The following is a 27,741-nucleotide window of genomic DNA, read 5'->3' as shown; positions in this document are numbered from 1 at the left end:
TTTAAATAAATAAATAAATAAAATAAAAAATCCATAGTGACAGAAGTACTCAGCTGCAGACCTGCAGGATTCCATTGCTCAATCATAGTTTGTAAAAATGTAGGTTTGTGGTACGTTCCATTCATTCTCCATGATGCATAGATGCAGTGTCAATATAATAAAGATAAATGAAGTTGTATAAATACTTCCTGAACCCACTGTGTTTAGATGCACATGATTCATTTGACCGTACTTGTTCTAACTGTGCCTGCTGAAGCTACTTACAAACCACGAGTGACCCACGACAGTTCGAAGTGCCATCTTTTAGTGCGACGTTTGGCCTTGATTGTTTTGATACTAATTGTTAGTCCACACACCTCCCTCTCCTTTTGCCAAGTCTGCCTCTGAATTAATTGCCAAATAAAGGGCCAGGAATAGCTGCTCTTTTAGTGAAACACACTGTTTTGACATACATTGAAATCTGTCAAACTTGACTTTATTAATAATATGTATAGCATTTTCTTTTGTTGTTGCTGTTGAAATGTGTATGACCTTGAAGGTACAAATGAGTTGGAGAGTTGTCATTCCATATGGTTGAAGATGCTCCGTTTCATTGAGTTTATTTAGATTTCGGCAGTTCCTGTTTTGGTTTGCACTGAAGGAACAGCTGCTGCACAGATTTTCGAAGAGAACGACGCCCACGCACATCACAGATTACAGATTAGGGAGACGCAACACGTAGTCACAAAGGCCGCCCAGCTGTGGTATGCGGCCTCAGGGATTGTAATCTCATCACTTGCACAGGCTGTTCAGGGCTACCTCTGCTGGTCAGCTGTTACTATGACAAGGTTGTATTGTGTTGAATATATACTGAGAAAATTGAGACTGGGGGAACAGCCTGGTGTGCTCTTGTTAGCTTTCCAAATAGCACTGTTTGAAGAAAATTATATTTTTATGCGATTTATGGGCTTTTAGCTGCTTCGGCCAGTATGCAGTGTTAGTAATGCTGCCTTTACCGTATCCTCATGTTTTTTTCCTGTCGTGGTGGAAGTCTAAACCTATATTAAGGGATATTCAGCCTGTAATGTTTTGTAATGAGTATTGAATGCCAATTGTTGAGTCTTAACTTGACATTACGTAAGAAAATGCAGCTCTCAGATTGAACACATGTAGTTGTGGTTATCTAGAATTTAAAAATGGCTGCCTTAAGTACACTTTGCTTCTAAATCACAACTTTTTAAAAACCTTTTTATTTAAAAAGCTATTCAATAGTTTTGATACTTACACTGATAGAAATGCTGTATCGACGCTGACAATATTTAACCTTAAAATATATCAAAACGTTGTACATAGATTTACGCTTGAGAGATGTGAAATGATTGTATGACGAGGTGCGCGCAGTGTGTCATATGTTGGACGTTTGAAACACTTTTCAGATATTCCCAGTCCTTCTTTGTTGAATGCATTTGTATATTTGGTATATTATTGTTCATGTTTTTTGATGCTTTATTACTTTATGTTGGCAATTGAAAAGTAATAAATCTATTCAAATTGAAAGCATAATATGTTCCTGTCTGTGGGTGTTTTGACAGTCTTTTCTGAGCTTCTTGGCCAGCAGGCGGCAGCAGACCTTGGTTACTTCAATCTAAAGCACTTTGGCTTCTTCTTGGGCAGTGCAGTCCATAGGTTTAATACAAAGTACTGTTTTATGAAAACATATCTGGCTTTCCAAGTTCAAATCATAAGTGAACCATGTTTAAAAAGAAGATAAAGCTGACTGGCTGTTGCAGGCTAGAGTTAAAATTGTGTGACCTTTGGTTATCTAAAGAATCTCCCCACAAAGAAACACTATATTTTGAATTTAATATCAATGGCCAAGTTTCATATGCATTTCTGTAAGTACTTCAACCAAAAACCCAAACTTGTATTTGAATGACTAAAGTCCTCTTATTTGACCACCTTGAATGGCTGATGCCAAAATTGTATAACTATTTTTGTATTTTTATTTACACTGAAGCCTTGCACACCTGAGCCTCGAGCCTTGTTTGGCCTTTTTGTATATTTCAATAAATAAAAAATAAATAAAAAGTTGTGCAACCGGAAATAACCATGGATCTAATACCATTGGAAATGTGTTAGCAAAGCACAACCAGGAGTTTCCCTCTACTTGCTCCTCTTTCATCATTGGTAAAAAATAAACAGTATCTAAAAGTGCAGAGAAGTACTATAGTCCAGTTTGGTGAGCAACAAAATAACAGGATGTTTGTTCCCCTCTGTGACGCTTAAATTCTCATACTAAGGTATTGAAATTAGTTTATTTCTTCACATGTACATTAACATCTGATATAAATGCTTACAATTCCCCCAAAATCCAAACCTCTTCTCACAAATGTCACCCAGAAAAGAAAGCTTCATTATCGGTTCATGTTTTACTGCCTTTTCACGTTGCACACATCAAATGTACATAATTTCCATCAGATATTTACAGAGCAGGAGATGTTAAGTGCAGAGGAGTGTAAATGAGAATCCAACATGCATCGCAAAACAAGATCCAACGTGTTTCGAAGTAAAATTTACAAGCCAGAACATGTAAAAATTCATATGCTACCGATGATAAATCATAGAATATAAAGGTGGACATGTAACAGATAAAGGATTAATGAAAAGTTCTGCAAAAGAGGCACATACGGCTGATGATGCTAGAAAATCTCCAGTTTGGGAAACAATTACAAGTATTTTTAGTTCTCTGCAAATTATGAAGGTGCATCTACCAACAGAGTAATCGGTCGTTGATTAAAGTATATGAACTTCAGTGTGTCGAGCATGCATACCAAAAATGGAAATAAAAAAATCTTCAGATCAAGCACACCACATGATTTATCCTTTATCAGGACGAAAGACAGTTTGCAGGTGAAGCAGGCACATACAGCAGACTAGATCTAGACACACGGAGTTGGAGAGCAAACACAGGCTATATCGGGAGGGGGAAAATAAAGCGTGACTTTAAAAAGAAAACTATAAGCAGAGTCCGGTTGAAGAGTTGTCTGAAGAGGAAGCAGAGTCTGTCAGTTTGTGCGGTACAAATGCTATAGGTTGTCCCAGGTGTCCGGAGGTGGAAACTGTTCTAAAGTGCCGCTCTCTCTGTGCTCCTTCTCTCCCAGCGTGAAGGCGAGTGTGTAATGCAGCTGCACCTTCTCCTAAAACACACAGAGGAAAACTGTTAACACTCTCCCTGCAGAGCCACTCCTGCCCAAGACACAGCACCATCACAAAGCCCTCTTTTTGGAAATAAGTTAGAGGGTTTGCCCATTGATCCAAAGGTTGGCAGTTCATGTCTGGAAAACTCTTGTGTCAATGTGAGTGGTTCCTTAATGTAACGAGAAACGAGAATTGCAAATATAGAAATTTGTGCAAATTTGCCATTTTGTTTTGTGCAATGGATTTAATTAAATAATCGAAGTGATGAATATAAAAGCAAATGACAAACAAGAGAAATGTAGAGAGAGGGAGGATACTTATACAGCAACTACCCATTGGGACAAGACCAGGAGCAGAGGTTCCACTTGACTTTTTTTACTCGTAAGAATTACCGAACAATAAATATTGTGTCATATACAATGCACCTACATTTGATCATGGATATCGCGCTACTCAAGTGCTTTAATACGAGTGAGTGGGTCTCACTTTTTAGCCATTTCTTTATGAAAGAAGTCGAAGAGACCTAAGTGAGAATAATAACAGCTCCATCTCCAGTGTGTGTGAAGACTATGGAGGCTGCTTGTGTCATACAGGTCGTTTTGGACGCACCGAATAATCGAATCGGATTTATTAGTTCTTAAGTTCTTAACACACTAGTGTTAGTGGTGCAAGGGATCATCATTGATCCGTGATCTGTTCGGATCAATATCTTCGGGGCGGCACACGCATGATCTGCGTATTGATTTATGGAGAAAAGAAAAAGTTGTGCGCACGTTCAGTCTACACAGCATGGTCAAGGCGAGTGGAGAAACGGAGGGGCTTGAACGCCCAGCATCATTTAAATCCCCTGTATGCATGACCCCACCATTATTTCACAACTTTTCCTTCTGAGTATTTACATCTGTGGACAATAGCTTGAGCATCAGCGGCTGGTCAAAGAGCGTCTTTGAGCCGGTGATGCCCCGCTGCTCCCACTGTGATGTGAGGGGCGTAGGGGACACGTCTTCTCATTGTGCGATCTTTCACACAAGCTTTACACTGATGAGGGCATGTTATGGACGGTCAGCATCACAACGCTTTTTGTTTCGTGAAATATTCACCAATTAACACAATTATTCACATTTTCGGGTTGCAACTGCCCGACAGTTTGTTCATGGAGCTTATTTACGTTCACCGCATTTACGCAGAAACACGTGATGTCTGTAGTTTAATTTGATCAAATGATTTTATTAAAAAACGATCTGGAAATAGTTATGGTATTTTCATGACTTCGTTTTATTGAGAAGTCAAGTGCGGGAGGAGAAGAGAGGAGAGCTGCGTGCTCCTTCCAGACTGTCAGGGCAGCAGTGAGGGGAGGGGCTACTTAGAAACCAAAAATATATACTGCATTTTAAATTAAATTCAAAGGAATTTGACAGGTTTGTTGGCATTATTTACATTTTTATTTCAACATAAAGTCTTTTCTCCCAATTTTTTCATGCTGCACTTTGTTAAAAAGAAGATATTATGCCTTGTGCACTTCATGTTGATTTTATACATTTTAATTTGTTAATAAACAAAAAAGACAAAACTTATGTTTATTTGTCTTTTTTTTATTTTTGCTGATACGCAAAAATGATCCGATACGTGACTCTGATCCGAGGAACTCACGTTTTTTGATCCGTTGCACCCCTTAGTGTTAGTAAATGTACCTGTAGGCCACCGTTCTCTTAGACAGTTTGACAGCGCACAAAGAGAGAAAATCCTTTTCCAGTGCATTGATGACGCTTCAACTGCGATTTGTAAAATAGCCTAAAGGCGTAGTTTTTTGGTGTGTTTTTTACTTTAGTTCTGTCTCAAAAACACTCAACTAAGGTTCAATATTGTATCTAGCCTTTTTTCCCCACACAATTTTTCTTTTTAGCTGATGGAAATTCTTTGCTTTTTAAACAGACTAAAATCGGAAAAACGGAAACACTGACCAGGACGTACCTGACGCAGTCCCCACACAAGGCAACAAAGAGAACCATTTAATAATCAACGTTTACAGCTCAAATTCAATTTCCTTGAGGGGGCTGGAGTTAAAATAAATGCAGGTGGAAGCAGAGGAAAGGAGGGCAGGTAATTTAACTTAATGTGTCAAAATTAGTGGTTGGACTCGATTTAAAAATTTGTATAGAGTCAATTATGGTCTTTGTAATTAATTGCGATAAATCATAGTTTATTTAGTGGCTGTACTTATGTTTCAGAGGCATAATTTCGATGCTTCTTTGTATTTTCCTACATTATAACTTCTTTTCGTGGAGATGTGAGGCTTGTGTGATCATTCCAAACACAAAGACAACAGCAGCTTGAATGATCTTTTTAAATAAGTTTATGTGCGAATAAGTCAGAGAGTAAATTCTTTTTTTGATTTACGTGGCGTTTGTCCCTAAGCAACGAAAAAGGAAACTGAAAAAGTGTCCGTGTCGCTAAAGTAAAGTGTGATTAATTTCGATTCATCTTTTTAATCGCACTAAACCTTATGTAGTTAATCAGAGTTAGTCATAAAGGAAAACGTGTACCTTGTTGGGGTTGGCCAGCAGAAGGATTTGTGTGATCGCAGCAGGAGGAAGGATTGGGTTAAACGCTGGGAGCTCGGTTCCTGACGGGGGCTGGAGCTTCACTGCCATGGACTGTGAAAGAGAAATCACCTTTACAAGCTCGTTCTACCGTTTGCTACTTGTCAACCTTTAACTTTGGTCCCGCTGCGCTAACCTTTGGAGCTTGGACGTCAAAGTTTATCTTGGAGACGGGGGACGGCGCGGAGGACAGCATGGAGATGATCACCACCAGCACGTCGGGACGAGACGGAGGGTGGTTCTGAGCAAAGTGGAATAAAACCCGCAAACTGTGTCCGTCAAATACAGTCACAGGTAACAGACTACCTGCAAAGACATCCAGGATTATGACTTCAAATTCAAGAATGCCATGATCACAATCGAGTAATCACCCAGTGCTTACTTGGTTTAATGGATTCTAGAGGAACAAAAACATCGGCGAGCGTGACCGGGGGAGGAGGGGCCTCTATGTGACTGGGCGGGGCATCGGTATGTGTGGGGGACATGTCCAGTAGTGTGGCTGCGAGGCCGGGCTGCGGGTGGAGAGCTGGAGCCGCTGGTTCAGAGGTGAAAGGTGGGATGAGGCCGGGGCTGGGGACACTCTTGTTTTGAAGATCCCTCAGGGTGGGTTTGGGCTGATGCTTGTCCCTGATGGAAGGAAATCTTATATTAGTGTGTTCCACATGTGGCGAGGGCAAAGCACATGACAAATAATGCCTTTTTCTAGTACAATAAGGCAATACAGGATTAGCAGGTACAGTGGGTTTGTGAAGTTTTCATTTCTCTCTAATAGTTCTTTCAAAGACAACCACATAACAACACACATAAACAAGTTTTCAACAATTTCGGCTCGTCCTTGGCTATAAAAGAAAATGTCCCTTTGTATTATTATTTTTTTTTCCCAAACAAGGCTGTTAGTGATAAGGGGTAAAGCCGAGTGTTTTGCTTTGTCCCAGAGGACCAGGACTCTGCTGCTTTTGTCACTCATTGTGAAAATCAGACACTGGTTTGGAGCTGGACTCTGCGTTCCGACTGTCCCGCTCCCTCTGCTTTATTACTGTCAAACTGCCGGTAGTTATAGATCCGAATGTACTGGTTTGAATTCTCGTTACTGCGGACATAATTTATTAATTTATACACAGGACATTACAAGCTTTGCACGTGAGCTGCCGCGCATCAACTCATAACCTCTTTGTGAAAAAAAAGTTCTGTTAGTCTCTGATTGCTACATATCAGCACAGAAATCATTTAAAAGGAGGTCTGAAAAAAAAATCTATATTAAAAAGATATAAAACCTAAACAGCCTTTTTATTATTTTCATCTTCTCTTTTGCAGAATTTCCACATCAACACTGTGCTACGTCAGATTACTGGTTTATACATCGGCCATTTTCTGTGAATAGAGCATTGTAATTTGAGCATCTTGCTCAAGGGCATAACCACAATATGAACTGGGTCAGACCAGGACTTCTATTTAGACCAGCGACAAGCCAACGGACATCTTTCCCATCATCTTTGTGCATATAATAATAAGCCCAGACACATATCAGACTGCAATACCATTTAACATGTGGTCCCTCTGGAGGTAGTGATTGCTGCAGTAGAGTTTTTCCCAGCAGGTCGAGCTCGTCTAAGGCGGAGTTCGCAGGAGTGGAGCGGCTGTGGGAGGGGGCCGGGAGGTCTGGGCTCAGCAGGAGACTGGGGGCTGCTGGGATATCTGCCTCGATGCTCTCAGAAGACTGAAACACACAGGGGAGAACATTTACAAAACTGACAGACCTTTTTGTGCTTTATTCCAACAGTTTGCACACATTGTTTTCCGTGATCTAATTTCTGTTTTCGTAATACCTGAAAGGAGTCCCATGCTGTGGAGTCATCAGGCTGCGAGGCGGGATTGGAGGTGTGTGCCCCTTCACTTAAACCTGTGTGCAAGCGAAAGCAGGTCAATGACACTCGGTGACCACAGAGCGGATGAAAGCGTGTGTAATGCTCCGTTACCCAGAGACATGAGCTCATCGTCAAGGAGACTGATCTTCATCTCCTGAGAGGGAGCGTTCAGGCTCTCTGTGGGAGTAGGGAATTCTGGGAACGAAGGAGGGGACTGCGGCGATGTGTCGAGGCCACACAGATCCAACAGTGCCGTGCCTCCTGGTGACAAATAATAACAAACTAGTATGTCTTCCATTACGTTATAAAAACAGGCCATTATTATGTACTTACCCGCTTGCTTCTGCGTGTTGACCGTGTTGTTGCCATTGACGATCTCGCCCTTTACCTGCTGCTTATAAAGGTTAATGACATGAGTCAAGCTGTCATTCGCCTGCAGGATCTCCGCTGTCGAAGAAAACAAGGGATCAATACAAATGACTTACAAAGAAACAGCTTTAATTGATTCAGATTGAGATGTACAACAAAAATGTGTGTCTCGAAAGCGTCAAATTTCCAGTAGGTGATTCGAGATACGAAATCATTGAACACTCACCTAAAGCCTCATCACTGTCTTCTGTATCACTGGCGAGTCTAAACAGTGTAGGTCTCATCTTTTCACAGCGCTGGTAAAGGTCCTTTAAATACACGAAGCACAAATAAAACCAATGTGCATTCAAGATGGAAGTGTTGCTGGACTAATGCTCAATTGGAGTTGTTGTTCACCTGTAGTAGTTCGGCGTTGCTCTGATTGCTGGTCTTACTGTCATATTCTTGCAGGAGTTGCGTGAGAAGAGCCACACTCTCGTTCACCTCCTGGATAGCGTTGACGCGCTTGGATACTTTCTCTGCTCTTCGCTGATCCTGAAACAGTAAAACAACAAAATCTTTATTAAGGGCTACAGAGCGTTGTTTCTCAACAGGAGGGTCAGGAAACAAAAGCGGGTTGCATGCTCGTTCCTGGAATCCACAGAAGTCTAAGATATGGCTATTTTGTATCACTCCATGTTGCCAAGTGAAATAGTGAAATCAGAGTCTAACCGTTAAAGTGAATAGAACAGGTTTTAATGCTTTTGATAATATGACTTATTTAGTTATAATTATCATTTTATGTCAGCGAAGCAGCAATTTTTATGAAGAAATGTTGGACAGAAAAGTTTTTTTTTTTTTAATGAATGAACAGGAAGAGACATAGATGGAGGTTCCATTGCAGTTTGACTCATTTGCCATTGACTTGACATGGTCGGCACAGCAGCATTTTTCTCTTGTCGGCACGGCAACAGTTTAAAATGTTTAAAAAAGGTTTGCCTTTATCTATGTCACTTCCTGTCAGTGACCAATAACTATAAAACTATAAACATCACAAATATGGTCAAACTAAAGAAAGCTGGGTACAATCTAATCTAACTATGTTTTAGCAAAAATTGTGTCTAATGTGTCATTTGCATTTTAGTTGTTGAAAAGCATATTGTTGCAGTTGTTGAAAAGCATATTTTATTTGGGTCGCAACTTGTTGTGATAGGTTGAAAGTGGGTTACAAATTTGCACCACTTGAGAACCACTGCTATAGAGACTGCATATGGAAACATCATTAATTGAACTTTATGGGCAAAATCCATCCATTTCTTTGTCAACAGCAGCAGCAGCAGATGGTTACATTGGTCAAACAATATAAGAGACGACAAGAGACATTTTCCAACATTAACTTGTTCAACTGCATCTTCAGCTAACACCGTGCAGTGTCTAAACTTTCACGCTTTCACATTTAAAATCAACCTATTCCCAGAATTGTTTGCAATCAAGCTATACTGAGAACAACTACTGCAGACAAACTGCACAGGAGCTTGGATTTTCCATAAAATGGAGGACAAGTCTCTAAGCCATTCTGAATCATGTCCATCACCCTGCGGCCTCAGACCCTCAGGCCAGCTCACCCACTTCCCCCTTTGATCTCCCTGACTAAAGTGCACCATTCTAGCATGTCACCCCACACAGCACTATTTAAAATATTTTAGATGTAAACTACTTTATAAAGGAACTACCTCTTGGACCATTTCCTTAATGAGCTTATTAGCAGCTTTTAAGTCCTCAGGATGTGTGCTATTCAGCAGGCGAGAAAGTGTCTGAAAATAAACAAACAAACAGATATATAAATAAACCTGACTTTGCTTCTGAAACAGTTCCAAATGCAAACATAGACAATGCTTTAAGGCCTACTTTAGATTTTTCTTCATCTTCAAAAATGGTGTTTTTTGGTCTGGGGGGCGGTAGACCCAGCAGCTTATCAGGTGGCAGCTCAGGATCTTGTTTAATAATACCTGGACACAAAACAAAGACTTTGAGGAAACAGATGTGTGACAAAATGTACTGTACCATCTTGAAAAATGTGGGTATCTGTGTAAACACGGGCAAGTGGTTTGACTAAAACAGAAAAATGCCAAAGCTGCTTGATCAGAGCAACTAGTGAAACGTAGCTTATTGTATTTCAGTAGTGGTATCATATTTTACCGTGGATTCCATTATTTCAAGTGCCACTAACCTTGCTTTTTCAACATTTGATATGCATCTATTATTTTGGCTTCATCAGGCAACGCTAATGTCCAACTATAGATTAGCTCCAAGACCTTCTTTTTGACTGGCTCGGGTGACCGTGAACCTAGATACTGAAAAGACAAATATACAGCTGACTGTTAAAACGAAGAAGATGGGAAAAAATGCAGGAGTTATATTAAAAATGGAAGAATACCTTTGGGGAAACTACTTTGATGAGTTCATTTAGAAAACGGAACTTTCCTACTTCACTGTGAAACCTTTTGCCACAGTTTTTCATACAGGTCTCCAGAACCTACACAGAAATAAAATCAGTTAATCAACTAAGTGCTCTGTTATCGCACTTGTGTGTGGCAGCAGGTCATCACAGCACAGACAAGCTGAGGACTAACCAGCAGGGCCTGCATTGCCTCCCATTCTTGTGGAGACTGGATCTTGTGGGCCAGCAGCCTGGTAGCCAGCTGTGGACTGCAGTGAGGATAATACCATTAGTACTAAAGGTCAGGCTCTGCTTAGCTACAAATCAATGGAGCAAATTTGTTTGAATTAAGCTTTACAGTGTCAATCAAAGAAAACTTTCAGAAGGCAAACAACAACATAAACGTATCCTTACCCCTCCAGGTCATTGTTGAGTTGGTCACAAAAGGCATGGATGCTGCTCCAGTCTGTGTCTCGGTTAAGTGGGTTTGTGGCTCTATCTGAAACGTTTGAAGAAAGGAATCACTAAAGCCATATAAAGAATCGAAAACATTTTTTTGCATCAATTTCAACACATTGTTCACTTCATGATCTACAAAACACAGCAACAGCCTGGAGAAATGTTTTGAAGTCTGCTCTACCCACATTTCACACCAAAAGGCTGAGCTATTTTGACCCATGACATCAAAGAATTAAAGAGACTTTTCAGGACATCTCACATCAGTGCGAGATCAGCTGCTTCGTTGCGACAGACTGACTTAGCAGGTGATGACTCAATTTAAAATTCATGCAGACTGTGACACATAACCCCACCGAGACACCGAGCACTGTCAAGAGGCTAATGTTAGCTTTATGTCGATTGCTGCGTATGGCCGACTTGTCTAGAAGCTTCTGGTGGACAAGATGATCTTTAAATCTACGTCGCATCATAGGTGTGAAGCTGTGGCCTTTCATTCACCGGTTGTCCCACCAGACAGTCGCGCGACCGAGCTAAAGCTACGGCTGCTAGTGCAATGTTGACAGCTGGCAGGCACAGGCACAGCAGCCCTAAAGCTAGCTTAGCATCCTGGCTGTGATGGTGAAAAACGTGACATTTTGCGAAGTGAAGCTGTCGTTTCTGTGGAGTCAGCCGCGGGAACCTGTTTAACACACGCTGGTGCTAATGTAGAACAATGGCAATCATAAATCAGAGGGAAACTTACTGATCCGAGACTCCAAACTCTCATCGGGCGGCGCAGCCATCGTCACTGCGAGATTTATGTGGCGCATCGGCAAGTCTCGCGAGAAGCGGGACACGCAAGCGCACCTGCGGAGGAGCAAAAGTGTATCTTTATTTGACCCTTTTAATCATCGCTGCACGGTTTTATTGTCAAATGCTATATGAAATCATTCATGGTTTGTTTAAATATCAAGTTCAGTTGATGACAGTGTTATTTTTATTTTAGTTAATTCAATCATTTACTTTCAAGAAAAAATCAGTGAACTCCCTACTTAACCCCCGCCTTAACCGAGCACATTTTCTCCAGTTTTACCCAAATCTAAAAGCTTCTCGACTGCAGAGTTTACAGCCAATAGTCCAATGTAACGCCTCATTTGAAAGCTAAGACCTACATAAAATATTTAAGCTTCATCCTTGTTTTTGTGATCACGTTTTAGTAGATTTTGTTGCGTTTTTTAAAATCGCATTTTCGTCACTTTTTTTGTCAAATTTTTGTCACATTTTCATTGCTTTTTTTTGTCACATTTTCGTCGCATTTTGTCATGTTTTTGTCACATTTTCATTGAAAGGTACAAAAAACCACAACAACAATGACAACGACAATAGTAATCATAATCATAATTGTCGTTACGAATACATAATATTAAAATGAATAAGCAAGCAGGAGAAAAGGGAAAAACTTGACCTGTAATTAGAAACCAGCTCCGCCTAATTATAGAGCTCACTGACAGCTCTCGGACTCCCCCTCGCGGCAGACAGTGCACATGTCATACAAATATGGAGCAGGGTGATGGCAGAAGAAGTAACGGAATCTGATTCAAAATATCCGAAATCTTCACATGCCTGCGCAGATCTCTGTGGGAACTCCTGAAGAATATGCAAACGGGGACATTTTGGAAGCCAAAGGTGTGTGGATTTTTGGTGCAGTTGTTGAACTTTTGGAGGCGTGAGTGCACGCCAAACATTTCAGACAGACTCGTGAACACAACAGAAACCCACAAGCTAGACGCAGAGAGAAAGGCTGTAATGTGGCTTTTTCCTGTCGGAGAAGAGCGCAAAAAGAAAGGACTCGAACTTATTCTTGATTTGTTTAACCAAAATATTAGACGCGCAATCATTTAGAAAAGTTTCCCAACTAACGCCAGGTAAAAGATGATGCTGGTTTCCTGTTTCCTGCACCAACTAAGTTGCTTGTGTTTTGAGCCGCAGAAGTGCGATGTTTAGAGAGTTTGCACCACACCAGCCGCTGCGCAAGAGATGGCATCCCCGAAGGTTTTACGAGAGTGGTGCCGCGTCACATGTGCTGGCTACTCCAATGTGGGGGTGAAAGACTGGTCGAGCTCATTCAGGAGTGGACTGGCCTTCTGCGCCATCATTCACAAACACAGACCAGAGCTGATGTAAGTACAAGTGCAACTCAACTACATGGCATGATGGTCAGAGGTGTGGTGTGTGATCCTACTTAAACTATGACTGCATCCAGACTGAAGAATCTCAACAATTGTATTCTTTACTTATTTGGCAAGCTCAAGAAAATGTCCATAATCTACCACTGCCTATTCCTACTTCCAATTAGTTTTACTTTAGTAGTAAAATCAACTCGAATAAGAATACAAAGGTAATTGTTGAAAATGCTGCTCGAGTACTTGAGTAACTTTGAGCATGGAATTGTGTTTTAGCAACCACACAACATTCAAAATGACAGAAAATCCTGATGTTTCAAAAAAGCATCATAATAATAGTAAAAGTTAATCTTACCAACTTGACCTGAACCTTTTGTTACTTATTTACAGATTTACTCAAGGTGGGAAGGCAGTTTTTTCCCGCTCAATAATTTTACTAAAGCAAAATGATAAAGTACTGTGTGATAATACTATCTCAAAAAGTTACTCAAGGGCATGTTCTTGAGCAAATGAGCACGGCCGGATTCTGGTGGTGCGTGGCTGAAGTTACTCAAGTCAGCAAACAAAAATCAAAGTCATCACAGAAGTATGGCCTCTTTACCCTCCTCTCATAGTCCTGCATCGTGTTGTTCAAGTGTTGTTTAGGGTGACCACATTTTCCAACTTAAAAAGTGGGACACAATTTGGGAAAATGCCACAGGGGTTCTTAATTTTCCCACGCCTGAATGGTAAAACTGTCAACATCTCATAACATGCACCAATCCACCTTGAGGGAGTGTTAGAATTGAGACTTTATACTTGATTAATATTCACAAAGGCCAAAAACATAAATTTTCAAGGGAAGTGTGTTATTTGGGGGACTGTATTGGCCAAAAACTGGGACAACTGGGACAGGGACAAGTAAAACTGGGACGAATCAGTGGTTTTCCGGAAATCTAATGAGGTGTGGGATTCAAAACTGGGACTGTCCCGGGTAAACTGGGACATCTGGTCACCCTAACAATGTTTGAATTGAAATTGACCATTATCACTGTCATCATCTGTCTCTGACCTGTTAATCGTGTCTTGTGATGTGTCACATGGACATTCCTCCGACCGTTTTCAATAATGACCCAGGAAATAGGCTACATGTATGTGTGCACTGAGCTGTCCCCTTCCTCCTCCAGAGATTTCAGCTCCCTCTCCAAAGATAATGCTTATCAAAATAACAAACTGGTGAGTCATTCATCCCCAATGTTTGGTATCGATTTGATAAAGTATATTCACAATCTGCTTTACTTCCCAAAAATGCTTTTTTCCCCAGGCCTTTGAGCTCGCAGAGACAAAGCTTGGCATTCCCATGTTACTGGACGCTAAAGAAGTGCTGTGTGCCCAGGGGCCCGACCGTTTGGCTGTGATCACATACATCTCCCAACTTTACTTCCTCTTCAACAAAAAGTCCATAGGTACAGTCCTTAGTTTTTACTTTAGTGTACCCTATGTTCTTTGAGTAACTACGGTCTGTTTTGTAATTCTAAAACCGTATTTCCTGCAGATCTGGCCAGCTTACAATCATCCTGTGTTGCCATTAGTTCTCAAAAGACAAAGGTAATACTGTCTGTATGCACTGGGTTCATTTATTCCTCTGTTTTATGTTGAAGTGAATTTGAATTAAATAAGTGATATGCCGGATGATGAGTGCATTGTAACTGCTATATGCTGCTACACACATTTCTGCCACTGAAAGATAAATTATGTAAAACTTTCCGAACTCTGTATGTTCATAGTTTTCAACACATTGGTCTAAGCTACATAATTCTTTTTGTATGAGCTGCTGGGTCCCTCCGTGTTACTACGTTTTTGTTCTTTTCCAGAGCTTGACTCATTTGGAATCCGCCGAAGCAGATTCTTTATCGGCCGCAAAACCACGAGTGGCATGTCATCTGTGCTTTAAGCCTGTGCACCTAATCCAGAGACGAGTGGTGGATGGCATGATCTACCACAGGAAGTGTTTCAGGTAGCTTTAATTAAAACCACTGTATACGTTTTTTTTTTTTTTTTCTAAGAAGAATTAGACTCATTTTTGTTTTCCAGGTGCAAACATTGCCAACTTTCCCTTCTACCCGGTACTTATGCCAAAGGAAACATTGCTAACACTTTGCTCTGCTCTCACCACGCTAAAAGCTCTAAAGACGGCACCTCTAGAGACACATGTGGATATCTGTCTCTCAGTGGATTGGCTGTCAGCAGTGTTCCTCGTTACCCTACGAAAACAGAGCCACTGGACGAACTGGTTTGCAAAGAAAGTGAAAAACGCTCTACGGCCGCGTTGCACAGTTCTGCTCAAAGGGCCTCTGCGCAGTCACCATTCAGTGAAGACGACGAAAATGGATGCAGTGATGAGAGACAGGAAGCTGGGATAGCTCGAGAGGACAGAGAAAACATTTTGGGTGGAGACGCTGAGAGAGGAAAACGCCCAGTGCCGGCTCCCAGGCGCACAGTGACCTCATATGGGACCACATCATCTCAGAACATGAGCAGCGCTGCAACTCAAGGTAAGACATCAGGATACATACTGTGCTGCAGAACTGTGTTGATTACTAAATAGTATGTGATGCAGTAAATTCATAAGGGATATGTCAGTTATGTTATACACTGGTGGACGAGACAGGCGGAAAGTACACGTAATACTGTAGATTCGTAGAAAAGACTATAAAACACAAAAAATAGGGTCTGTTTACTTAATGGCGTCATTGTGAAACACTGGCGGTCACAGAAGAGCTTTTGTGTCTCATCATTTGAATTCAGTTTGACTCTCATGTTTAAGTTCTGTTTGGTTTTCCTCCCACTTGTCTCCAGGCATTTCAGACAAAACAAGTGACTCTGCTCCTGTCCCAACACAGCTGTAAGTCTATCTGCGCAGACACACCTCTGCCCTGCTCTGTACTGGGACTTCAGTTACACTTTTGACACCTTTTCTACAGTAACATAGAAGATGTAATACCATCACGAGTAGGTCATTATTATAGAGTAAATACAGTCATGGATTAAAAAAGGTTAGTTTTTCTTTTTCAAGGATTGCGTTATTGGAGCAAGGCTTTTGTGTTTCAGTGAAAAGACACACTTTGTTTTTTAAGTAAAAGTCTGTAAGTCTAAATGTTTTACAAATTTGATAAACTGTAAAATTGACCACCTAGTTTTGCATTTTAATGTAAAGTAAGTAATGGTATATATGTATTATTTTTTGTAACGTCCCTCCTTCCTCAACAACTAATCAGAGTCTAGTATCCTCCCGCGTTGACCAATGAAACAAGAGTTTCCTGTGAACCAGCCTGTCAGGTCCAATCAGGAGGGAGGGGGACGAGCTTGATCGTTTACTTATGAAAATGATGTTCCTTCTCTCTTCAGTTTGCAAACTAACACGGGCTTTCTGGTTAAAGAAGGGAGGAATTTGATGGTTTGATCAAATTTCACTCTATCTCTCCTCAGTTTGCAAACTTACAGACTATCACTTTAAATGCACGGGACACAAGCATTTTAAATGAACATTACTTTTGCACATGTTTGTGTAATGCCTCCGTCGTACATGAGTCTTCCATTGTAGAATGATCGTCTGCGCTGTGATGTTGGAGTGTTGACTTTTGTTGTGTCCGTCCGTCAGTGGCTCCAGTTCCAGCAGAGGCCGTCGTCGGGTCACAACCAACCACCCGTGGCTGAAGATCATCCACCCCGGCCCGTGGACCCAGCTGCCCCCTGCGCCTCCTCCTGTTCCACCCCCCTGGGCCAAGTCAGTGAGGAGCCTGTCGGGCGTGTGGTACCACCCCAGGACCCCTGCTCCCAACCCTTTTTACGAAGGAAAGAGCCAGACCGCAGAACAAAAAGTGACTGAAGAAGAAGCGGTTCCTGAGCAGAATTCAGAAGGACAAGACGACTCGGAGGCAGAAGTCAAAGAAGTTGGTGACGTTATTGCGATTGTTGACAATGACTTGGACCAAAGCGAAGATTGTCCAACTTGTGCTGAAGACTTGCTGATACAAACAACTGCAGAGTCTATAGAGGAAGCGCTGAGTGATTCTGAGGCTGCATTACCTACATCCTCTGACGATTTAAGTGAAGAAAACTTCCCAACATCCACAACTGAGGTAAAGCAAACACTATGTTCAATATCAATGTCAGCTCTACATTGTGATCATTGACCAAAAGTGATCAAAGTTTGATTCTTTCTTACCCAGGGGTGAAATGTACTTTGCACCTTAAGCAGCTACATTGTTTTATGCTAATGTTTTTACTGTGGCCATTATGTTTAACTGAATCTTTCTGCTTCAGGCTCTAGTTATGTAAATTTGGTTTGAAATTAATGACCCACCTTTGTAAATATTACATGCTTCTTGCTTGCAGGCTGCTGCTGAAAGCTCAGCACACGAGTCGGAGATTTGCCATCTTGAAGCGTTTCCAGGTCATGGCTTTCCGCTTATCAAGAGAAAGGTGCAGCAGCTATACTTTATTCAATATCTGCCCAATTCATGCCTGTGGATTTATTTGAACCAATGTGTTGTGATGAGAAGGTGCAGACTGACCTGTGCACTTCCCCTGAGGACCTGCAGCAGCAGATGGGACAAGTAGCCAAACACCTGGAGGCTCTGGAGGAGAAGGGGGTGGAGCTGGAGAGGAGCATCAGAGGCTGCTCAAACAGTTCAGTTGTACTCATTTATATCAGTGATGTAGAAGGTTAGACTGATCTGCCAAAACCTCTTTATGCCAAGCCAAGAATTAGTGGATAGTGTCGTTAGAAAGGGCATCACATTTCATTAATAACTGCTATTACAACGTCAACAGTACAAAGCTTTTAAAAACAAAATCCTTATTAAATACCTTTGACAATTAACCCAGTGCAATAAATATACTATAATTGTTGACATCCTAAGCTATAATGAGTATTTCACTCTGCAACACAGGTCAGGGTGCAGTGGTCATTGGCTGTGTCTTTTCAGTAACTTGTTCCCCTTTTCTCCTTTTGCAGAACCAGATAAGCATTTCTTTGTTTGGATGTGTTCTTGCTTTGATTGTCTTGTGTGGGAATTTTCAGATAAAGAAGAGGAGAAGCTCTTGATTGACTGGTTCTCTCTCGTCCACCAGAGGCATGTGCTGGCGCGCAAAGATACTGAGCTGGTTTACATGTAGGTACAGAACAGTGTGTCATGATTTATTAAAATGTCTGTGTTAAGTCCTCTTTGTATACTTACCTTTTTGTGTTTTTGTCTTCCCAGCATCAAGCAGCAGGAGCTGGAGCAGAGACAGGAGGATGTGGAGTATGAACTCAGATGTCTCCTTAATAAACCAGGTCAGAGAGGCTTACACAAATGTAGGTTATAGCAGAACTACTCTGTTTCAGTCATAGATAGCTAGTATTACAATGATACTACTTGTAAGTCTCTCACTTTCAAAGACTTAAAAATAAACCAATGGAATACAAAAAAAAACACTACGTCATGTTTCAAGGTTTCACCCCTATTGATTTTTTACAACTGGATTAAATTAAATCCAGATTTATTTTATGTTTTGGACCAGAGTTATAGTTGAAGCCACTGTAAACCTGAAGGTGGAATCGCCTGAAATGTGAAAATACATTTTACAATGTTATAAACGGCCTTGTGTGGCTTCAGAGGGAGAGTGGACTGAGCAGCACCGCCAGCAGGAGCAGCAGCTGATGCAGGAGCTGCTCGACATCATCGAACAGAGGAACCAGATCATCAGCAGCTTGGACCAGGACGTGCAGAGGTGCAACAAGCTCACACTCTCTTTTACTGCTTACTGTTTCATAATAAAAAGAGAGTTCTAAAAACTTGAATCCAATCTGACAATCGCCCTTTTGTTACTTCAGGGAAAGAGCAGAAGACGTGGACTGGGACAGCACAGTGAAAAACAAAGGTACTTATTCATTATTGACAGCATGTGTATCAGAATGGGATATTTATATACTTTGTATCTTGTGCTTTGTCAGATTTCCAGAAACAGGAGTTAAAAGAACTGAAGAAATCAACAGGAAAGTTCAAAACGACCAGTGTTTTTAAAATTCTGAACAAGAAATCTGAGAGTCAAAGAGAAGAGAAAAGCTGAGGTACAATCTGGTCACTTTTTCATCTAGTTGTCAATGAAAACTCTAGCATTCATCGCATATTACATACAGTATTGCCTGTTCTGTTGTAACATTTCATTTATAATAAATCTGTATTTATTATCTCACATTTTCATTTTGTTTTATTTTCTATTCATGTCACCTTGTTTTTTATTTGAAGTTTAGTTCAAATCTAAGCAACAGAAATGTCACATCATTTGCTAAAAACACTATATTTTTGTCTTATTTCATGGCTTCGTAAGGAATACAAATTACTTAAATAAAAATAGATAGAAAAAAAAGCTTATTTAAGTTCATCAGGGATGCAGTGTATATATATATTTTTTCTACGTTGTACATAGATGTGTTCTGTGATACAGTAGTGACACTGAGCTTCATATTGGCCAGTAGATGGCCCCATTCATTTATGCCTGTGCCTTATATACAGTACTGTCTTTTACTGGATGCACTGCAGTTAGACTTTTTGTGCTGTACGGAACAGTTTCATGTACTGCACAGTTTACAGCAGCATATTTTGTACAACCTTTACTTTCTGATATTGTCCTGTTTGCATACTGGGTGCACACAAATCATTTCTAGACATCAGTTCTTTTGAGTAAGAGCTATTTGGCAGAGCCGCCCGTCACTGCAGTGTCCTGCGTGACCCAAGCTGATCCGAGTAGATTTGAATGGAGGAATGAGGAATCAAACTGAGGGAGTTTCTTTATGCTCAGACCTCACGACAGCTCTTCATTCATGAGCTCCAAGGCTTTTCAAGGCTATTCAACACATTCGTTCAGTGCTTTCTCTACATGCATGGCCTAATGTGCGCTGAGAATTCTGTTGAATTCTCACTTTGGCTGAGCTTTGGTGGACAGATGGCCTCTGTAATACTCAGGGTTTACTGAAGATTGTTGCCATTTTTACTGCAATGTGGCACCAGAACCAATTCGAGCTACGACAGATATGGCTCAGAATTAGATTTATATCAAAAATGTAACTTCCTTGTTCCTCCAGCTCTATTAAAAGTCCCACTTGTTTTCACAGACCTATTTTCTGATATGGACCAAGATGTGTGTTTGTTTTTTGCAACTCCCTGTCAACAAATGCACAGCTCGATACTATCTGTCTGATTGTGAGCTGACAATCTTTCAACACCAAGTCAGGCCCGTGCTGGGCTTTTCGGTAAACCGCACCTTATTGTGTGTATCCAGTGCCAGATCTCAAGTATTCAGGCCACATTTACACGCTAACAAACTTTATCCAAACCAAATTGTGTAGGTGTGATTTGAATAGTATAAGTATAGGCCTGGGCTGTGTTGACTTTGCGTGTCTATTGAAAACCGGTTGGTTGTGTTCTTACCGGCAGTCTTATTTGTTACTTCCTTGACTCTGTGTGCCAGTAACAACACATAGGAATGATCATGTAAGTTCATTTATTGCATGACACTGACAGTACAAGTGCTTTGTTAGTTTTACAGTTAAAAGTAGTGCCATTTAAATGTTAAATAGTAACGTGAACAGGCTTTGCAAAAGAAAGTGCTACATAAAGTGGTCCGGGGTTCAAACTGACAGCAAACAGTTTACTAAAGATCTGCACAAACTGAGAGAAAGAACCTCTCCAGTCCAGTGTTTTGATCTGCTGGTTGCACCAAGCTTTAACTGAGGAACCTCTGAAGTACAAGTACAGGTTTACACAGCACTGTTCAAAGGCATTACTACAGATAGTACTTCATTATGTGTTACATACAGTGAGGCAGAAAGTATTTGATATATATAGTATTACAAACATGGACACGTTAATGATAAAAAAGAAATATATATATATATATATTTACATTACAATTTTCAGACATATTTGAGCAGCTTTTGGAGAGAAGGAAACATTTCAGTAACATCTATCTCCCTCATTGCCAAGTAGATAAAGAATACCCAGGAGCAGCAGCAGCAAAAATACATTTAACTGTACTCAAGGTCAGTGTTTTCTTTCAATTCATTGCACATTCACATCAAAATTAAGGATTATATTGTCGGCTACATCTAAAACGGAAGAGCCTTCATATGATGAGCAGAGGTTTAACCTATGTATAAGGAAAGGCACCTTGTTCTTCAGGGCCAGAGAAGGTTAGAGGTAAAACAGCCCCTCAGAAACGCTTCCTTCTGACTGACTGGTCATGTGCAGCCCACCTCCTCATTGACATGAGGGGTTATATAATGTACAGTAATCTGAAAGACAGGTTAGGTCTTGACTGGGTGCATGGTCATGTACGCGCCGATGCCAGCATAGATGCCCATGCGCGTGTCCAGCCAGGAGCTGGGCGACTGGTAGAGCAGAGAGTCGTCCAGCTCTTCCTCCTCCTCGTCACTGGACTCCGCTAGCTCGTCCTCCTCAGAGTTCCCTCGGCTACGTGCCACTTCCTCCTGCTGCTTATTGTGGCAGTGGCGACAAACCTTTTGCTTTTTGGTGGCACTGATGTGTTCGATCACAGCCTTGTCTTTGCAGCACTTGTGGCACACCAGGATGCCACACATACGGCAGTGGTGGCGCCGGTTGGTGGCAGTGAACTTCACCTCACAGATCAGGCAGATATCTGAGGCACTGTCGGGCATCCAGGATACTGCATACTCATTGGTGGCAGAGAGGCCCTGCTGCAGCAGAGTGGCTTGGCACTCCTCGATGTGGGCCATCCACAGCCGCTTCTCCTCTGGAGAGGGCGCCGCCACGTAGAAGGACTTCCGGGAAGTTCTGATCAGCCACTGGTTCTTCACTGAGTCTGTGTCCGGAATGTCCTCCAGCTTAACGGTTTCTAAAGAAGAAGAGATTTCATTTGTCATTTTCACAGTAAATATAGATAGATGTGATATTCTCCCCTTATTGATAACACACTTTGTAATCATAGGCCGTAGGCTTAAAGAAGATTCCTTAATCATATTCCTAAAACAGCTAAACAGGCTTCTGTAGCTTCTTATTATTATTAAACAGCAACAGTCAGGCACAGCTCATGCAAAGGGGAAAGTTGTGGTTGCAGAATGTCATCAATTTGATTTTAATAGTATAGACTTTGTAGCATTATTTTTACTAAATGAAATACTCTACATGTAGCCACGTCTGCAATGCACTTGATTAATGTAGCCTAGGGGGAAAAAACTTTAACTGACCAAGCGGAATAATCTTCTGCTTCTTATACCAGCGGCCGTGGAGGAGGATGCTGCCGTACACTATCACGTCGTTAAAGAGGAAGAAGATTTTGGTCTGCGGCTTCTTGTTTCTCGGACTCTGCTTCAAGAGGCGCCCCTCTCCCATCAAGATGCGCCCGGGTTTGACCAGCGACTTTCCGGACGGGCCAAAGGACTCGCCCACGGCCTTGACGCGGTCATTGTTCTCCCGGTTGAAGGTGAGCGTCTTCTCCATGTTCCTGTGCGCAGCGTGCGGCTGTGAGTGCATGAGGTGGAGCAGGTGTGCAAGAATTTATACCAGCGCACGCGTCATGACGCAAACCTCAGGCTCCCGAGGTACTTTCCAACACAGGAGGAAAAGAAAGGTGTGGTGCAGTGCCGGGAAAAGATAAGCTGATTGACGCACCTAAAGGCTACAGATACAAGTTTTAGATTACAATGTAAGACCACCCATGAAACAACTAAAAAGTAAATGACGTGACTGAAATAAATAAAAAATGAAAAGAAAAGAAAAAGACTAAATTGGCAAGCTTGAATACAAGTGACACTAAAGGTGCACATCTCAAATAAGCTATAGCTGATGTGTTATGTTCAATTCATTTTTGTAGAATTTAGAATTGACTGAATTACAAATTTAGAGACACATCACACAAGCACATCACACACACTCAAGGTAAAACAATGGATGCAATGGACATAAGGCTGAGGCAATGATGTGTACAGTAATAGTAATAATGATGTCTAAATGATTAAGGAAAATGAGCCCCCCTCCCTAATCTACATAGATGTTATGAGATGCCTCTTGATCCAACTACATGCACTTATGAATGAAAACAAAGTAGTTTCTTATGTGTGGGCAACCTGTCTGACTGCATGTCACAGAAAGAACCATCTGTCTGCCACTCAGTGTTCAGTGCATTATCAGACCGTGGGAATGATTTCAGTAATACAGAACAATTATGTATTTTATTAAAGAAGATCAATTTGAAAGACCCAATAAAGTGGGTTGATGTTAAGACATTTGAAGACACAATATAGGAGTCCGTTTGAATTAAGGCATTTTACTTTATTGATGATTTTTTTTTCTCCCCATGTTTTTGTTCATTATATCCTTTTGTTCTTATCCCATACATGGCTACTTTCCCCTCTGGAACTGAAGCTCACTGAAGATCTACGTTGCAGTCGCTCTCATGAGGCCGGCTCTAGTAATTATATGGGATGGGTCCATAGTATGCGGTGTAGGCAGCAATGATCCCGCTGGTGTCCATCATGTCTTCACAGCCCATGTTGGTCTCGCACACCTCTCTCAGGCTGAGGGCAAACAAACACGACATAGTCAAAGGTTTAAGGATCCCCATGAAAACATCTTCCTGGGTTCATGTTCCTGCATTGTCTGAAGCACTGTTTATTTGAGTTGAACCACAGCCTGGGCTTTGTTTTCAAATATTCTGATTCGATGATTGTTACCAAACTTCAGGGGTTCAGCAGTTCCATTCATGAATGGCTCGAACCGTGCTCGAGTGGTAGAAACGCTTCATGCTGAGTAAGAATGTCGTCAGGTGAGGTTATGTTTACCTCTCCAGCTGAAACTGGGACAGGGCTCTCCTCTGCCTCACCACGGAGTCGGCCCGCTCAGGCTCCAAGAACACGCCTTTACATTGAAAAGATAAAAAATTGTTACAGATCAGGTTCTTTGTTGAGAGTTTCCATATCCAAGTCAAATCTTTGCAATGCAAACAATAACAATTGTGGCCCATTGTAAAAGCTGTAAAAGATTGTTTTTAGTGAGTGTTCCCCTTATAAATAATTGAAAAACATTGATCATGTTTACTATCCATCAGGGTATGGCTTGTAGATTTTTGTTTTGCAGAAGTTGTGGTTACTGCAGTCTGTCCTCTGTTACTTAATCCCCACAACATGACGTGTAGTGTAAATGTGGCTTTTGGAGATTCCCTTAACTGTGAAAAGAACCTGTTCTTTCCACACATACGGTACTTAATCCATACAGTACAACGGGGGTAGGCAATGTCAGGCTCGGAGGCCAAATCTGGCCCTCCAGCATAAGAGGAAATGTTCTTTCATAAATCAGAGACCAAATACGCCAATGTTTCCCAACCAGGGGGACGGGGACCACTGGCTTACTTAAGCACTTAGCAGCATGTATACTTGGAATTAACAAAGAAAATGTAATGGAAGTATATTTGTGTAGGAAAAGAAGGTGAACCTGTTTATTTCAATATTACTTTCAAATGAAAGTTAGGTCAAATTATGTTTTCCATTAAATGGTTTGAATATGAGAGTATTTCAGCTCTATTTTGATCAGAACACATGACTAAATACAGAATAATCTTAGTTTAGTTGGTCACTTAATGCAGGATCCTCGATGCTGGGGGCACTCAGACTTTAGAATAATGACTCAAGGCAGAGACAAAAGGTTGGGAACCACTGAAATACATGATATACTGTTCATATTTTCACATTCTCAGCAAAACACCCCATCAGGTCATGCATGTACAGATAGTTGTAGGAAAAAGGAGCTTTGCGATTGTGAGTTTTGGCCCTTGCGTTTTGACAATGAAGAAAATCGGCCAACATAAATAGTAGGCTAATGCATGTGGGCTTTTCTTTGTAAAATGTATGTTATTTTATATTAAGTGCATGCTGGCTCGCCGAAAGTTAGAAAATGCCTTCATCAGTAAATCTAGATTTCTTTTTTCAATCTGCAGCCCAAGCACTTAAGAACATAAGAAAAATCTTACCATCTTCCCCAGGTTCTGAAATAGGTTGATCAACTGAGGCCCCTGTAAAAGATAGTTTATGTTGTTAAAATTATAATTAGAACTGTAGTATCATAGGTAATCATGTCTGAAAAAAAATTGTATTGACTTTGACAGTGTGATGTCCAAAAAATATATATAATCATGCACCACTGTCTATTGCTTTAAAAATAATAATAAAATACTGTCCTGCACTGACCTGAACTCAGGTAGACGAGCCCCAGCAAAGAAAACAGAAGCAGGACGGCCGCTGACTTCATGATTCAGCGCGTTTCTTCAGGCAGTGGACTAAACTTCAAAGTGATGTTCCCCCCACTTCTTTATATGCTTCTCAAATGCTGGGCTTTATAGATGTAGCTCTACAATGTATGGACATGTGATTGGTCAGGGCAGCTAGTATCATACACCCACATTGGCATACTACTCGCAAGAAAAATGTGGCAAATCAAACGAGCCAACTTGTATTTTTATCATGTTGAAGAAAGTCCATGGATGGATGCAGTTTGTTTTGGAGCTTACAGGAGGATTCGACATGAAGATGCAAATGATTCCACAACAGTGATTACATTTAGCATCAGAAGAAAGCACTGAGAGGCTGTGCACAGTAAGATAAATCATTTAAAAAGATTCTAAATCATGGTTGTGGCGCAGTTCCCTCTGCCGCCTGTAGAGGTCAGACTTCCCCAGTGTAAACCATTGAAAGTAAAAAGACACAGGTCACTAGGTGCAAAAGACAAAGCATGTAATCAGCCCCAAACAGAAGGACTGCATTATTTTAATCTGTGGTGTGGACTTTTATTACAAACCGCGGAGATTTCCTTCAGAACGAGGGCAACATTTGGAGGGTTTAAAGGCTTTGGGGTAATTCTAATTGTGCAGAGAAACCAATTAGCATGGCCAATAAAGCAGGAAGTTCTACATGCAAAGGATGGACAGTGGAGCAAATTAAGATGCTAATTTTAGTCAAAGGATGAACAGGGGTCAGACAGCCTTTTTAGTTTATACTTCTCCCGGTGCCATGATGAAAGCCTGACAAAATATCATGTTTGTTTATTGTTTGTTATTTGCCTAATTAGGTTTACCTGACTGGTTACATACCTGGGGCTAAACTTGTAGTGTTACATGAACAAACAAAATGTATTTATTGTTTGAGCTGAGCTGTTTATAAGGTGTTGATTGTTTCTATGCATAGTATTATAATATTTAGAGGATGAGGATGATATTTAAAATGTAGCAATACTAATGGTATGGTTAATAACACCAGGCAGAACTAACAATGGCAAGATTCTCAAATAGGAGTAAAGGCAAAAGGTATAAGGTGAAACTTTAACATTAGAATAAAGTCATAATTAAGTCAAATATTATTTGTTCAATGCAGCACTGAGGTTGGAAAGGAGGCACTTCACTCCTGACTGTGAAACCCCAATTAACTTACACAGAAAACCCTTTCCACTAATTAAAACGGAGCAATTACAACTAGTCATTTCTACATTACACAGAATTATTTTGTGACATCCCGTCTTTCACCCTGTCCACTCCTTGATACGGAGATTGGCGTTGCACTGTAATTTTTCTGTCTAGGCGAGCTATTCTCCTGACTTTAGGCTTAGGAAAGCTGTAATTGTGGCATGGGCACAGTAAAGAAAAACAAACATGCACTGTTGACAAACTAAGATGTGCTGACCTCCGTGCCTCAGCTGACCAGTACAAATCACAAGAGCCTAATTCAGGGCAAAAATAAAAACACCATCACACAGTGATTTAAATATATGTGTATATTGTAGTCCCATATTAAGAACCAACAGTATTTTTGAAATATTATTGTAATCAAAAACAAATGTTACAAAACATATAAAAAGGTTATAGTAATGTCATTCCTTAAAAATATTTAGTAGCAAGACATATTTATACTGGCTTACATTTTAAATCCCTTAAATACAAAGATAGGAGGGGATGAAGTGGGATTGCACTAAAGCTATACTGGGAGTTGCAGCAGGTGTGTAATGATGGGTTGTCGGACTCAGTTCAGTTAATGTTTGGTCCAAAGAAAGACAGCTTCATAAATCAGAAAAGTGGACAGAGAAAGATGTGCAACTAGTATCGATTTGTTTATGTTTAGTATCGGCGAGAGAAGGCTGTTCTCTGAGGCGTCTGGGCGCGGGAGGCGAAGAAGCGCTGGTAGGCCTGCTGGTAACCGTAGCGATAGGCGTAGAAGCGGCAAGGGGAGTAGTCTTCGCAGGTCTCAGCACGGCGCTCGGCCGGCGACTTTATCCTGGACAACAAGCAGAGATGCATTATTGAGGGTCTTAAAGACAGCATGGATATGTGAAAGTGAGGCCACACCCTCACCTTCTCAGGGACACTACACTTCAGTAGATTCTGTCATGATGCTCTTGTTACTTAAACTAGCTACAGTATGTGACTAGCTGCAATAGGAAGGGAATCTCAAGCACTGAAATAGCTTTTGAACAAATAAATAATGGCTTACACTTGTATTGCACTTTACAAGCCTGAGCTGACAAGCTTCTCAAAGAACTTGTAGTGTTTATTCATTCGCTTCATATTTGGAAGGGGTAAGCCACTGTTGTAGCCACAAGGGGTAGGCCAACGGAAGAGAGGCTGCCAATCTGTGCCGTCGACCC

General features: G+C 41.1%; 5 protein-coding genes across 8 annotated transcripts in view; 1 reads left to right on the top strand and 4 right to left on the bottom strand.

Moving 5' to 3' along the window:
* Positions 1–2,316: 2,316 nt before the first annotated feature.
* On the bottom strand, positions 2,317–11,706 carry LOC306969708 (ADP-ribosylation factor-binding protein GGA1-like). Of its 2 annotated transcripts, XM_079565409.1 has the most exons (17): positions 11,632–11,706; positions 10,845–10,929; positions 10,624–10,699; positions 10,428–10,526; positions 10,221–10,344; positions 9,899–9,999; positions 9,724–9,804; positions 8,408–8,545; positions 8,238–8,319; positions 7,976–8,089; positions 7,754–7,903; positions 7,604–7,677; positions 7,316–7,494; positions 6,160–6,404; positions 5,914–6,083; positions 5,721–5,831; positions 2,319–3,176 (listed from the first exon to the last, which is right to left on the bottom strand). In XM_079565409.1, the coding sequence occupies exons 1-17, from the start codon at positions 11,696–11,698 to the stop codon at positions 3,066–3,068; spliced, it is 2,007 nt and encodes a 668-aa protein (XP_079421535.1). In that variant the 5' UTR covers positions 11,699–11,706; the 3' UTR covers positions 2,319–3,065. The 2 variants fall into 2 exon arrangements, with proteins under 2 accessions (XP_079421534.1, XP_079421535.1); XM_079565408.1 differs by having other exon boundaries at positions 2,317–3,176; positions 7,754–8,089.
* A 706-nt stretch (positions 11,707–12,412) lies between these two features.
* On the top strand, positions 12,413–19,220 carry LOC306969541 (MICAL-like protein 1). Of its 2 annotated transcripts, none has more exons than XM_079565178.1 (16): positions 12,413–12,554; positions 12,858–13,048; positions 14,218–14,266; positions 14,355–14,496; positions 14,586–14,638; positions 14,905–15,047; positions 15,125–15,585; positions 15,890–15,935; positions 16,692–17,172; positions 17,429–17,515; positions 17,596–17,722; positions 18,117–18,207; positions 18,298–18,371; positions 18,694–18,808; positions 18,912–18,958; positions 19,032–19,220. In XM_079565178.1, exons 2-16 carry the CDS (start codon positions 12,906–12,908, stop codon positions 19,145–19,147), a joined length of 2,175 nt encoding a protein of 724 aa, XP_079421304.1. In that variant the 5' UTR covers positions 12,413–12,554; positions 12,858–12,905; the 3' UTR covers positions 19,148–19,220. The 2 variants fall into 2 exon arrangements, with proteins under 2 accessions (XP_079421304.1, XP_079421305.1); XM_079565179.1 differs by having other exon boundaries at positions 12,427–12,793.
* A 2,095-nt stretch (positions 19,221–21,315) lies between these two features.
* On the bottom strand, positions 21,316–22,557 carry LOC306969390 (pleckstrin homology domain-containing family F member 1-like; the record flags this gene model as incomplete). Its single annotated transcript, XM_079565008.1, has 2 exons — positions 21,316–21,952; positions 22,305–22,557. The coding sequence occupies 2 exons, from the start codon at positions 22,555–22,557 to the stop codon at positions 21,384–21,386; spliced, it is 822 nt and encodes a 273-aa protein (XP_079421134.1). The 3' UTR covers positions 21,316–21,383.
* A 949-nt stretch (positions 22,558–23,506) lies between these two features.
* bglap (bone gamma-carboxyglutamate (gla) protein) lies at positions 23,507–25,420 on the bottom strand. Its single transcript, XM_079564236.1, has 4 exons — positions 25,299–25,420; positions 25,082–25,123; positions 23,898–23,973; positions 23,507–23,633 (listed from the first exon to the last, which is right to left on the bottom strand). Exons 1-4 carry the CDS (start codon positions 25,357–25,359, stop codon positions 23,525–23,527), a joined length of 288 nt encoding a protein of 95 aa, XP_079420362.1. The 5' UTR covers positions 25,360–25,420; the 3' UTR covers positions 23,507–23,524.
* Positions 25,421–26,969: 1,549 nt separating this feature from the next.
* The window catches only part of mgp (matrix Gla protein), a 44,481-nt gene continuing 43,709 nt past the window's right edge, over positions 26,970–27,741 (bottom strand). For both annotated transcript variants that reach the window (XM_079565184.1, XM_079565183.1), the window contains one exon: positions 26,970–27,371. In XM_079565184.1, coding sequence (XP_079421310.1) covers positions 27,215–27,371 — 157 coding nt within the window. In that variant the 3' untranslated portion in view covers positions 26,970–27,214. The remainder of the gene's footprint in view (positions 27,372–27,741) is intronic.

The sequence above is a fragment of the Gobius niger genome, assembly GCF_951799975.1.
Source record: "Gobius niger genome assembly, chromosome: 10".
Lineage (NCBI taxonomy): Eukaryota > Metazoa > Chordata > Actinopteri > Gobiiformes > Gobiidae > Gobius > Gobius niger.
The sequence above is the reverse complement of the archived record's forward strand: the minus strand, read 5'-3'. Positions and strand labels throughout refer to the sequence as shown.

Bases quoted from the DNA above. Each gene is read 5' to 3' on its own strand.
- bglap (XM_079564236.1), bottom strand. From the start codon at position 25,359: ATGAAGTCAGCGGCCGTCCTGCTTCTGTTTTCTTTGCTGGGGCTCGTC. The intron at 23,974-25,081 runs GTAAGATTTTTC...TTCAATGTAAAG, and splicing joins TTCAGAACCTGGGGAAGATG to GCGTGTTCTTGGAGCCTGAG. The intron at 23,634-23,897 runs GTAAACATAACC...GTTTGCCCTCAG, and splicing joins TCCCAGTTTCAGCTGGAGAG to CCTGAGAGAGGTGTGCGAGA.
- LOC306969708 (XM_079565408.1), bottom strand. From the start codon at position 11,698: ATGCGCCACATAAATCTCGCAGTGACGATGGCTGCGCCGCCCGATGAG. The intron at 10,527-10,623 runs GTTAGTCCTCAG...ATTTCTGTGTAG, and splicing joins AGGCAATGCAGGCCCTGCTG to GTTCTGGAGACCTGTATGAA. The intron at 8,090-8,237 runs GTGAGTGTTCAA...TTTCTTCGACAG, and splicing joins AGACAGTGATGAGGCTTTAG to CGGAGATCCTGCAGGCGAAT.
- LOC306969541 (XM_079565178.1), top strand. From the start codon at position 12,906: ATGGCATCCCCGAAGGTTTTACGAGAGTGGTGCCGCGTCACATGTGCT. The intron at 14,639-14,904 runs GTAATACTGTCT...GTTCTTTTCCAG, and splicing joins TTAGTTCTCAAAAGACAAAG to AGCTTGACTCATTTGGAATC. The intron at 18,208-18,297 runs GTAGGTACAGAA...TTGTCTTCCCAG, and splicing joins GATACTGAGCTGGTTTACAT to CATCAAGCAGCAGGAGCTGG.